The following is a 12,988-nucleotide window of genomic DNA, read 5'->3' as shown; positions in this document are numbered from 1 at the left end:
GAATTCTCTCTCTCTCTCTCTCTCTCTGTGTGTGTGTGTGTGTGTGTGTGTGTGTCTCAGGACGTGCTCTCAAGGTAAACAGGAATTCCTGATTTATTATACATACAGTGAAAAAAGTAGAATTGGAAATTGTACAGCAGCCCCTGGGAAATTGAATATTTAAATATTTAAAGTCTTAGTCTTGATTTTCTCATTTTTATTATGAATTTACTTTCTAATAGCACTTATGCAAAATTTTGACTTTGTATTCTGGCGGATAGCCTCTCTATATAAACACACTCACATATATAAAATTGCATAGGAAACAATAGAAAACTATGAATAAGTAGATCTTCTGGATCACAGGAAAGCTCTTTTTGGTTAGTTGTGGCAACATGGTAATTGATCATTGTATTGTAACTGTAATCTCATCTGTTTGTGTGGGATGAAGCTAGTTGTACAGACTGAATAATTTGTTCTTTCACAGTCCCATTTAATATAGTAGTGATTTAGGCTGAGCTAAAGCATAACTGGAAGGACAGAAGGACACATCCTGAAGCTGAGGTTCCAATACGTTGGCCCTCTCATGAGAAGAGAAGACTCTCTGGAAAAGACCCTGATGTTGGGAAAGAGTGAAGGCAAGAGGAGAAGGGGACGACAGAGGACGAGATGGTTGAACAGTGTCATCGAAGCAACCAACATGAATTTGACTCAACTCCAGGAGGCAGTGGAAGACAGGAGGGCCTGGCGTGCTCTGGTCCATCGGGTCACGAAGAGTCGGACACGACTTAAGGACTAAACAACAACAAAAGCATAAAACCAGATGTAGACCATCTTTGTCTTTAAGGACCAATGAATCAGCATTTTTGCACTTTTTCTCTTGTGTGGTATTAAGTTAAAATTAACAGCCTTGAAAGTTAAATAGTCAATTGACATTTATATAGAAGTGCAAATTGCATTATTTTTGTCCCTGAGGTACCAACAATGCATTTGAAGCCAAGGGCAAAAACTGTTGTAGAAAGCTGTTAAGTAGCCTGTCAACTGATTAAGCAGTTTAAATATAACTGACAGTTTAGGCTTGAGAAAAAGAAAAACAATGCAGAAATACTGGTTGCTTTTAACTGTTTTGTTTTGGTGCTAACCAAGGCAGTAGTGTTGTATAGCCACTGTATGACCTACCCACCGGCAATCAGAATCCTTACTTTTTCAGAGCTAATTGTTCCATATTTAGTTTACTGAATGTCATCTGGACTCAGTAAAAAGCAAATGACCTGCATTGAATTAGTATAATTGTAACACAAACAAAATATCACATAGTTTGGGGCTCATACAGGAAAGGAGAAAGTTAGGAAAACTTCTATGTTAGATAAATAAAATCTGAGGATATGAAGCAGGTTTAGACATCTATTTTTCAGAAATACATAAAGCTTCAGAAGTATTTCATTACGGTCTTCATGTTATATAGTTTGAAGACCATATCACAGACATATTATTTACCATTGTAAAAAATATATTCCATGCTCCATATTCTTTTTTCATTTTTCTGGGAAAACAAAAAACAAAAACAAAAAATGGAAAAAATTGTCCCCCTCCCCCCAATTTTTCCCCAGGCCTTCCTATCTCAAATTTTTCCTGATATGTTCTATTCACAAGAATAATTTCCAACCTTTAGTGTTTGTTTCTCACTGTCAGAAAGTAAGATCCCTTCAGACTTAAAAGTGTTTGTGAAATGCCGAGCTTCTGTTGAGCTAAGAACTCTTTAATAGCTTGGGCTTGATACTTTTAGAACTCTTATGCTTATTTTGTCTCGTTGGATGAAATGCTATTACTTAGCATAGCAAGTCACACAAGGTCCATTGAGTCAGTTGGGATTTGGTGAGTCAACTCCTCTGTAAATTCATTTGATTCAAATAGGTCTACTTCATTTATTACTTTCATTAGTGTAGTGAGTTAAAACTACAATAGGCCCATTTCAGTCAGTGGAACTTGCAGAAGATTTGACTCATTAAATTCCCATTGATTCACTGGGTCTACTGTAGTGCAGCTAAAACAACAGAATTTCAGCCAGTTACATCAAGTATGAGAAGAGTATGCTGGCATAGCATGAGCTGTACTTCAGTCAGGCTGGTTTGAACCTTGAGTTTGCTGTGATTTGTTTAGGTGGCTTAATGCAAGACCGATTCTCAGGGCTGAGGATTACAATCACCTATAAGGTTTAGTTTTTAGTATTGCCATGAATTGTAGAATTATACTAAGATCCTTCAGAAGTGATGACTTAGTCATTGAATCAAAGAATAACTAATTTTAGAAGCCTAGCAAGAAGAGGAGAGACAAGTAGAATGGCTAGGTATAGTGTAGGAAAGGTGGTAGGACAAGTGTGAGAGGTGTGACTGATATTTGGGAATTACTCAGAGTCTTTTAGAAGATATCTGTTCATCAAAACCTCCAATTCATGCATTGAGCACAAACAATTGAAAACTTTTTGGAGGACTAATAGCTGCTGTGAGAGAGTAGAGCAGGGGTCAGGGAACTTTTTTACCTTTTACTCCCCCCAAAATTTATATACGCCGACATTACCCCCTTGATTCGAAAGGAAGGAAATCATACATTATTTGAATTAAAAATATTATTGAATCTACACAGGCTGTGTACTGAACTAGCAGGATGCACCAAATTTGATAAAGATGTGCACTATTTTTGCTGGAACACATTGCACTCCAGCCATGGTGTGGTATAGGGAGTAGTAAGGTGTCCAACATGCCTAGCAAGTTGCATAAAATTTTTGCTAACTTGCAGAGGATCATTAGTGGCTGCCAGAGTGGTGCTAGCAATGACATGCTTGCTAGAGACAGCCAACGCAGAATGGGGGGGGGGGCTTTCCCTACCACTTTAATCATTCTATGTGTGGTGTGCAAAAAGGAACAAACCAGGCTAAAGGTCATGTCACCCACCCTGGTGCCACAGCCCAGTATCAAAGGACCTGTGTGCTTTTTTATCATCATCAATGGAAAACTCAACAGTGGCCAGAGGACTGGAAAAGATCAGTCTACATCCCAATCCCAAAGAAGGGAAGCGCCAAAGAATGCTCCAACTACCATACAATTGCACTCATTTCACACGCTAGCAAGGTTATGCTCAAAATCCTCCAAGGCAGGCTTCAGCAGTACATGGACCGAGAACTCCCAGAAGTACAAGCTGGATTTCGAAGAGGCAGAGGAACTAGAGACCAAATTGCTAACATCTGCTGGATTGTGGAGAAAGCCAGAGAGTTCCAGAAAAATATCTACTTCTGCTTCATTGACTATGCAAAAGCATGGCAGAAAGTGAGGACTTAAAGAACCTCTTAATGAGGGTGAAAGAGGAGAACGCAAAAAATGGTCTGAAGCTCAACATAAAAAAACACACCAAGATCCTGGCCACTGGTCCCATCACCTCCTGGCAAATAAAAGGGGAAGATATGGAGGCAGTGACAGATTTTACTTTCTTGGGCTCCATGATCACTGCAGATAGAGACAGCAGCCACGAAATTCAAAGATGCCTGCTTCTTGGAAGCAAAGCAATGATAAACCCAGACAACACCTTAAAAAGCCACCCTCCCTCCGCCTTAATTCAGTTTCTCTTTTGCTTGACTGCCTATTCATTTTCAGTTTTGAGTCAGTCAGTCTGTCTGTCTGTCTCTCTCTCACACACACAGACACACAGACACACAGACACACACACACACACACACACACACAAACACACACCATTTCCTCCCTCCCTCCATTTTCTCCCTCCATTTTCTCCAATTACATACATTTAAATAAGCCTGATGAAGTCCTCGGTCTCTCGCACCTTTCTTCCCTCCTTCCCTTGCTTGCTCCTTTCCCGCCTTCTGCTTGTTCGCATTCACTTCCGGAGGAAGCAATCATTCAGAAGCCCCGGATTGGCTGATTGCCTGGGGCTAATCCCCAGCTGTAACCTATTAGGGAAGCTTATCTCCCCGATCTCTGAACAAACGGAGCATTTAGAAATCCCCTGCTGCAAGGAAGGAAGTAACAGGACGAGGTGGTTTACAATTTGAGCTTGACTGCAGAGGGTGGGAGGGAGGGGGTAACACTCTGATCATTATCCCCAGGATTTTCACTTTTACCCCACTTGGGGTAATTTACCCCTGTTCCCTGACCCATGGAGTAGAGTTTTGTTTAGGACCACAGTGTGAGAAGAAAGAATTAGATCTGCTCTATGTGCACCATAGTTTCAGTCTTGTTTTCTTCCTCCCTTTGTGGCTGCTATTCATAGTTTTTGGAAGTGCAAATGTCATGTTTAAAATGCCAGGCTATTTGGTCCTTATGTTGATTATGTCTAGAAGGATTGGGAAGGATGAAATGAATCTCACTTTCAGACTTCTTATTTCTATATTCTTGCTTGTAGGAAATATGGCCCAGGTGTGGATTTAGGAAGTCTGTACCAAGTTATAGCCATACTTAGACTATAATTGCATTATTTCACACCTTCTATTAACAACTTATGAAAGGTTAAGTTTGAATTAATGACAATCCATATATTACTTATGGTGTTCATATATTGTCGTGACCACCATGTGGAGGCTCTCTTAGATTGTCAACGTTTTGAGCCAATTCACTTGTAGTGCTTCTAACAAAGTAGCTGTTTGTCCCCTTTTGAAAGGCCTTTTTTGAGTATCAGTATTTCAGCCCGTGCAGCTTGGAATCTTTCAAAATTTAAAAAAAAGTGGGTAGGGCCAACCATTCCTTTTCAAGATAAGTAAGATTGGTCTTTTCAGTTTATGTGATTTGTTTGAATCTGAGATTTTTTGGGGGGGCTGGCTCTTCTGAAGAATGGAGTAAAACACTTCTAAAAAAATCATAACTTGAAAACTATATCTCTGAAATTCCCCAAATTTGGCATAGTGCAAAAGCAGACTGCTACACCTGAGCCAGTGTCAAAGTCATAACCTTTTGATTGGCCTTGTAACATGTTGATTTATTCTGCTGCGCGGTAGCATAGCTGCATTGTCATACAGCTGTAATCTATGGACCATATATCATGCAATTGTAGTAGACCAAACTTTTCCATGTATAAAATGATACTTTTTTCTTAAATAATTAGACAAAAAATTGAGGGTCATTTTATACATGGAAGGCAACCCCTTTCCCCTGCCTTTTGCGAAGCCACAGGACTTAGCAAAAAGGAAGGGAAGGCTCTCTTTGGTTAAAGCAGCCATGAAAAGGCTGCATTATTGCAGCCCTTTGATCCTGAAGCCCTATCATGGCTGCTTCAGGATCAAAGGGCTGCAATTGTGTAGCCCTTTCAGGGCTGTGTTACCCACTTCCTAAACCCTGTGGGGCTTAGGAAGTGGATAAAGCAGCAATGAAAGGGCTTCAGGATCAAAGGGCTGCGATTGTGCAGCCTTTACCCGAAATGTTTTGGAGCAATATTGGGCAACAGAGAAGAGTTTAGCACCCCAGCCTGCAAGAACATTTTCAGTTCTGTGTTGCCTCCTGCCTTTTGTTTTGCGTGTCATCAGGACAAATGGCACTATTGCCACTGCATGTCATTTGACTCTAACTTTTCTACCTAGAGCATTATTCATGTGCATAACTAATGTGTATCAAAATGTGTTTCTTTGAAGGTACAGTGCTTGAAAAGTGTTCAGAAAGTCACCTTTATACGCTTGACCTCTTGAATTGCTAGTGCAATAGAAGTGCAGAATAATCTTTTAGCTGGAGATAAAATTCTTATCACTGAGAAACTATCTTTGCTCTTAATCATGTGATAATTGTTCCTTATCTATTTTCCCCCTTCTGTGTCACTTATTACTGTATCATCTTAAGTACATCAGACTTTGTGTTAGATAATATCCAAAGGTCATCATTTTGAGAGAGTATGCAGTTTATGAGTATGGATAGTTAAACTACTGGTGCAAGTTAGAAAAAGAAGTTCAATGAGAATTTTGTTTAATTTTTAAAATTTACATGTAAGATGGTGAAGACTGCATTGATGAATAATTCCTGATGAGTATTTTATTTAATTTCTGCTTCATTCAGTATTTTGAATGAGGCAGGAATATTTCTTAAAAGCTACATCCCTAAGGAAAATCTGCCTTTCGATATTTGGATCCACTTTATAAACCTAATTTCTAGTTTTAGATATTCACAGATTTCAACTAAAAGCTCCAGTTCGTTGTGCTGGCTTTTCTAAGTGAACACTGACAATTGTTGAATTTAATCAGAGGTGGCTAATACAGTACTTTGCCTTGAGATAGTGATAGACTTCTGAGGCATGTTATTTCCAGTGTTACTCTTAACATGGAAATTTGCTTCATTCTTTTATATTTGTTTTTAGATAAATTGAAATTAAATAATCCACTGGAAACGTCAAATGACCTATCTGGGGTAATATTTCATTTGTTTCACAGACATTTCCTTCATTAATATCCATTATACAACCCCCCCCCCTTTAATAGACATTTTAAATGCAATGAACTTTTTTTGTTTGTTTGACAGGTTTCAGAAGATAATTTAACTTGGCAAATCTCACAGAATTTTCAATGTTAGCATTTAAATTGTTTCAGAACTTTTTGTTATGCACATTCCGTAGCCAAAGTATTGAAAAACAGAATGATTTAAATGTTCTGCGGCATTATTTAATTTTTTTTAATGATGTTACCTGCTGTGAGGTTAGGTCAACATAAAACAGTAAATATTTGTATTGCTAATAACAATCCAAAAATGTGGCCACTTGAAGGAAGCATGTTAACTTTTATATAAGACGTATTTGTGCTGTTCATGCTTTGTGGAAGTTGGCAGAGGGAGAGCAGATGAGATTTCCTTTTGTATTGCATACCAACAGAGCTTATTATTGAAGCCCAAAGACCTAGCTCTATGGTGTTCATATTCTGAGTACCAAATGTTGAACATATAAAATTGGGCAGTCTTTATGTCTTTGATTTTGTAGCTTTTTTTCTCCATTCTGTAATAAATATATTAAAACAAAAATCTGCCAAAAATGCCTGTCATCTTATTTTTAAAAACAAGATGCCTTTCAAAGCTTATAGAGCCAAGGTTTATGATTCATATAATTTTGGAACTCTCTATGGTAATATCTGTTGACTGAGATAAGAAAGCTGAATCATTTTCCTTGCCTGGTGGTTCATTTGGCTATATGAAATCAGTGTTGTAAGTCTTCATTGAATTGGTCAATTTCAGCCTCAGTGGTTGGTGCATAAACTTGGATTACTGTGATTTTGGAAGGTCTGCCTTGGATTCGTATTGAAATCATTCATTTTTGAGATTGTATCCCAGTACAGCTTTTCCCACTCTTTTGTTGACTACGAGGGCTACTCCATTTCTTCTATGGGGTTCTTGCCTACAATAGTAGATATGGTAATTGTCTGAGTTGAATTCGCCCATTCCTGTCCATTTTAGTTCACTGATGCCCAGGATGTTAATGTTTATTCTTGCCATCTCCTGTTTGACCACATCCAGCTTACCTAGGTTCATAGATCTTACATTCCAGGTTCCTATGCAGTATTTTTCTTTGCAGCATCGGACTTTCCTTTCACTTCTAGGCACGTCCGCAGCTGAGCATCCTTTCACCTTTGGCCCAACCACTTCATTAGCTCTGGAGCTACTTGTGCTTGTCCTCCGCTTTTCCTCAGTAGCATGTTGGATGCCTTCCGATCTCAGGGGCTCATCTTCTGGCCTTTTGTTTCTGTTCATGGGGTTTTCTTGGCAAAGATACTGGAGTGGCTTGCCAGTTCCTGCTCCAAGTGGATGGCGTTTAGTCAGAACTCTCCACTATGATCTGTCCATCTTGGGTGTCCCTGCACACCATAGCCCATAGCTTCTCTGAATTACCCAAGGCCCTTCGCCACGACAAGGCAGCAATCCTTGAAGGGGCTTGAGTAATATAGTTAGTTTACTAGTTTACTAAATGGCAATTGTGTGTTCTGTCCAGACTGATTAGGAATAATAAATAAGCTAAAGAATGATGAGCAGAGTAAGGCACAATTTAAGAAGAAGAAATTGTAATAGGAAGTAGCCATGTCGATAGCAGATGGATTTTACTCTATTATCTTGGAATTTTCTGAAAATTTTAAAGTTGCTAATTTTTCCTTCAGAATTCAAGTAGAGAAATGAAGGAAGAAAAATGTATTTAATTTGCTAATATTCTGGTTGATGTTTCTCCTTTTCTCCTTTAAAAAAGGCAATTTTCATGATTCCTACAAATCCCCCTCCAACATTCCGGAAGCCAGAACTTTGGTCTGATGAATTCACCGATTTTGTGAAAAAATGTTTAGTGAAAAATCCTGAGCAGAGAGCTACTGCGACACAACTTCTGCAGGTTAGTATTCAGCTAATATAATCTGAAAAGTTGTTGTCCCTAAGTAAGTTGACATTATGTCCCTACCTGGCCATAAAAATCATGGCATTGTTAAGTTGGATTGCCAGAAATCACCTAGGCCACTCTCTGACTCTGCAGGTTATCCACAGCTAAAGCACACGTTGCAGATGGCCATCCACTTCTGTTTAAAATTTCCAACACAGGGCAATCTGCAATTCTTGAAGAAGTCTGTTTAGCTGTTGGATAGTGCCTACTCTCAGACATGTCTTCCTAATGTTTAGAGTTATCATTCTTCTAATTGAAATCCATTGGTTTAGATCCTATCCTTTGGAGCATTATGAAACAAGCTTGCTCCATCTTCCATGTGACACACTTTTCACATATTTGAATATGGTTATTATATAACTTTTCAATCTTTCAATCTTATCTTCTTTACTTTAAACAGGACCAGATGTTAGTTTCTTGGCCCCATACACTTTCCAATCCACTTCTAAGAATCAAGGATTCTAGATAAGAGTTTTTTGACTCTGTTGCTGTACTTTTGTTGTCGTAACCCTCCATTTGAGTCTTCCTTGTCTCCTTATCCCCTTTCTTTACCATTCTTTGATACTACATTGGATACAGAGTATAAGTAGTTACAAACAACTATTTACCTTTTAAATGAATTCCTTTTGGAGAATGGCAGCTAGTACAGTGTTAACCCCTAGGCATGGATTTTTTTATTTTTTGGGGGGCTACAGATCTCATAATTATCTGTTCTGGACCTTCCCTTCTAACAGGCCAATACCTAGAGACACCTAAATATGGCTAACCTGGGGAAAAGGCCCAGCTGGGAAGCCTTTTCTCCAGGTGAGCCACATTTATGTGTCTGTAGGTGTAGTTCTCTCAGGTGGAAGTCCCAGAATGAAGAATTACGAGATTTGTGGCCCAGAATTTGCAAAAATCCCATACCTATTAACCCCCAATAGGAGACATTGGAGGCAAAAGAGCAATTTATAAACTTCACCTTATTTTTAAAAATACATTTAAAATATTTTCGGTTTATGTTTATTTAAAATATTTTTAGTCCACTTTCAAGTGTGAAACACTTTCTGCTGGTTTCCAGCTAATGCAAATATATTAATAGAATTTTCTGAGAACACTATAATCTGAGAACATTCATTTTCAATGGAATTAAATCATGGGCTAGTGGCATAACATATATGCCAGTCCTTTAATAAGGAGTCCAACTATATTTAACTGGTTGCTTATAAATTAACCACATTTAAATAGGTATTGTCTACCTACCCTGAGCATTTTTATTTGGCACCATTTATATTTCATCATCATTAATGGCAAAGGGATTCATGCCGTGCGAAAGTGCTGCTTTGCTAAGGTAGAGTGGCTTCTCCTCTCATGATTGTTAATTTGCACTGTCAGCTTGTTAAAATGAATTAAATACTATAACAGAATGGCATTGAACAGTTTGTTTATTTATGTCAGGCTATCTTTACTTTGTTTATTTACCACCCAATTTGAATTTCCCTTGGACAATTATATCCTTAGCAGTAAAGCAGTTATGTTTTATAGTAACAGTCTTCTCATGGTTTCTGTATATCTAAACAAACAAAAAAAATCCTATTTAGTTGCAAACCTCTTAAGCAGATCATACATTCTCTTATTCCAGAATTTAATTGGTGTCCAAAGGGAAATGCTCCTTCATGTAGCTCTGTGAAGTTGATTGACATGTTGTTTTAACATGTTACTTGTATTTATACTGTATGTACAGATTGTCTATGGGCTTGGTTTTTTTTTTTTTTTAAATAACTATGTGGGTTTATTTTCTAGCATCCTTTTATTAAGAATGCCAAACCAGTCTCAATTCTAAGAGACCTGATTACTGAAGCTATGGAAATTAAAGCAAAAAGACATGAAGAACAGCAGAGGGAACTAGAAGAAGAAGATGAAAACTCGGTGCGTGAGAATTTAATTAAGTATTCTTCCCCCCCCTTTTTTTTGGCCAGTTCGATAATCTGCATGTTTATAGTGATTCAGTTTTCATCAAGAGAACTGCATACTTCTCAGAATGTGTGTCTTAGCAAGTATGATACATAAACTTGAGTTCTAAAGCGCGTCGTCATGAATGTTTCAAAAAATGGGGAAGATGGAGAGGAGGATAATATGTACCAAATAGCATCATGTTCCTTTTAAAAATTTCTGGTGTGAAATATCTTGGCTGTTCTTTGAACTCAGTGGAGTTTTAAAAATAGTTTCTGCAGAATATATCCTAAGAAGAGATCAGTTTGAATAGATGTGAGAATGCTGCATGCCCTTCCTCTAAATCACAGCTACTATTGCTGTTATGTGTGGTCTGCATTCTTTCATGTGTCAAATAATACACATATGATTAACATAACAGTCTGCTTCCAGAAGAGTAGAAACCTGCCTTATACCAAGTCTGAGTATTGGTCCCTCTAGTTCAGTATTGCCAGGGCTTGTTGGAAGCAGATGTCCAGGGTTTCAGGCAAGAGTTTTCCCCAGTCCTATGTAGAGATACCTAGAACTAGATCTGAGGTGTTTGGTACTTTAATTGTTGTGCTCTTGGATATTGTTAATTTACAGCTCAGAAGACCATTTTAAAAGCATATTACCATTAGAATTTGCTTGCAGCGCCCAGTCTTCCTCCCGCTTTGAAATGGGTTGAGTATTTTCCTATAAAGTTTAAAGTCTACTTTGTAGAAGGAGTCTGATTACTTTGACGGGTTGAAAACAAATTTTACATTGGATTCTGAACTCAGATTACTGTGATATATACTAAAATTATAAAGAATCATATGTATAGGAGTACATCTCAGAACAAGAGAGTAAATATTTGTTGTGGATCATGCACAGTATGTGCTTGGTATTCACTAGATTGATATTTGTTTTAATTCCTATTCAGAATGCATTCAGGATGGTCTTCTAGTTAGTAAAATAAACAAAGCTGATTTTCCAAATAATTCATCGTTTTAGATGATGTACAGTCAATGGACCATATTTTCTGACTTGCAAACTAATTAAAGGCTTTGTAACTGTGATTCTTGCTGACAATCAACCACAGTTAACTGTAGAAATAGAAATATATTGATAGTCTGATTCATCATGTATGTTTCCCGTAGCATAAGCTAGAAATGCATCTCTTACCTAGATACATTGCAAAAGACACTGCTTTGCAGCCAGTCTGAATCATTCTTTCTATTATGAAGATGTTTGCCTCAATTTGGAATAAATAAAACCAAGACTTTTGTTATAGGGTGTGTATAAGGTAGGAAGACTGCTGCCATGTTTCCGCCGGTTATGATGAAGTAAGGTATACTTTTATATATATAAAAAAATAAAAGTCAGGAGTATATTGCTCTTGAATTATTCTGTCCAGTAAGGAGACAAACTAATTGAAAATTAACCTAAAGAGAATAAAAATGAAAATAAAGAGATTTTAAAAAGTTTCACACGGACAAAACAAAATGTGCTTGAGGAGACTTGGAATCCATTCTTATAGGAAAAACAATTATAATCAAGGTTATTACACCTACGTGGCATCACAGATTCTTGTTTGGTATGACTGTGTCTCTGTATGCTCCCCTTCTCACCTTTAAAGGTTTGTGTGCACACCTTTTAACAAATGTGCTGGGAAATTTTAAATATACTACCATGCCAAATACAAACAACTTTATTAGGCACGCGAAGGCCAGTGAAATACAGAAATAGTCTGTGCACAACTATTTACTCTAATTCTTGTAGTGTTTTGTGACTCAGAGCATTAAAACCTAGCAGATGTGACTCAGAGAATGTACTGCATTGGTTTGCTCTTGTTATCTACTCTGTTGAGTACTCGTTTATTCATTATTTATTTACTTCTTAGATTTATATACCACTGACCCATCAATGCAAAGTACTGTTGTGGGTGGTTTATAACATAATATTAAAACATGACAAACAGTAAGATTATAATAAAACCAATTAACATCTGCAGTTATGTTCCTTTTCTACATGACAAAGAATTCTGCATAATTTGAAAGATTGTGTATTTTTCTTTTATTACCTGAAGTTTGTCAAGACCTCGTTTCCTCCTGTTTTATTTCTCTCTTTTCATGCTTTGCTGCAGTAATATACTGGTTATATAGGAAAAGGCAGGAATGTTCAGTAATGTAGTTCTGGTGGTTTTTATTCCTTCACTCAGAATTAGTCATGCAGTTTTCTGTGCAGGATGTTAGGGCATGAGAGTCTTGGTTATGTGAGAGGCATCTTGCTAAATAGTCTTGGTGACTTATAGAGCTATGTCCAGTTACTTGCTGTAGTTATCTGGCCCTTAATTCTACTAATGTTAGGTACTGAAATAAATTGTTGGATCTTGTCCTTTATTTTTGGCTTAGTATTTTCACTAGATTTATTTATTTATTTAATTATTTAATTTAATTTATATCCCGCCCATCTAGACTGAAGTCTACTCCAGGCAGCTAGATGTCCTTAAACAAGAGAGAAAAGTACAGTGGTGCCTCGCAAGACAGGCGCTCCGTTTAACAACGCATCCGCATTACGACGAGGTTTTTGCGATCGCAAAAGCGATCACGAAACAACGTTTTGAATGGGGTTAATTTCGCTGCGTGATGATCGGTTCCCTGTTTCGGGAACTGATTTTCGCTTC

At 37.6% G+C, this 12,988-nt stretch overlaps 1 protein-coding gene across 3 annotated transcripts in view; it reads left to right on the top strand.

Annotated features, from left to right (window-relative positions):
- STK3 (serine/threonine kinase 3) overlaps positions 1-12,988 on the top strand; it is a 165,278-nt gene that overhangs the window by 63,634 nt on the left and 88,656 nt on the right. For all 3 annotated transcript variants that reach the window (XM_020785274.3, XM_072999173.2, XM_020785273.3), the window contains exons 7-8: positions 8,188-8,325; positions 10,153-10,278. In XM_020785274.3, the coding sequence (XP_020640933.1) occupies positions 8,188-8,325; positions 10,153-10,278 (264 nt within the window). The remainder of the gene's footprint in view (positions 1-8,187; positions 8,326-10,152; positions 10,279-12,988) is intronic.

The sequence above is a fragment of the Pogona vitticeps genome, chromosome 4 (assembly GCF_051106095.1).
Source record: "Pogona vitticeps strain Pit_001003342236 chromosome 4, PviZW2.1, whole genome shotgun sequence".
Taxonomy (NCBI): Eukaryota; Metazoa; Chordata; class Lepidosauria; order Squamata; family Agamidae; genus Pogona; species Pogona vitticeps.
This window is presented reverse-complemented; position numbering and strand designations above follow the sequence as displayed.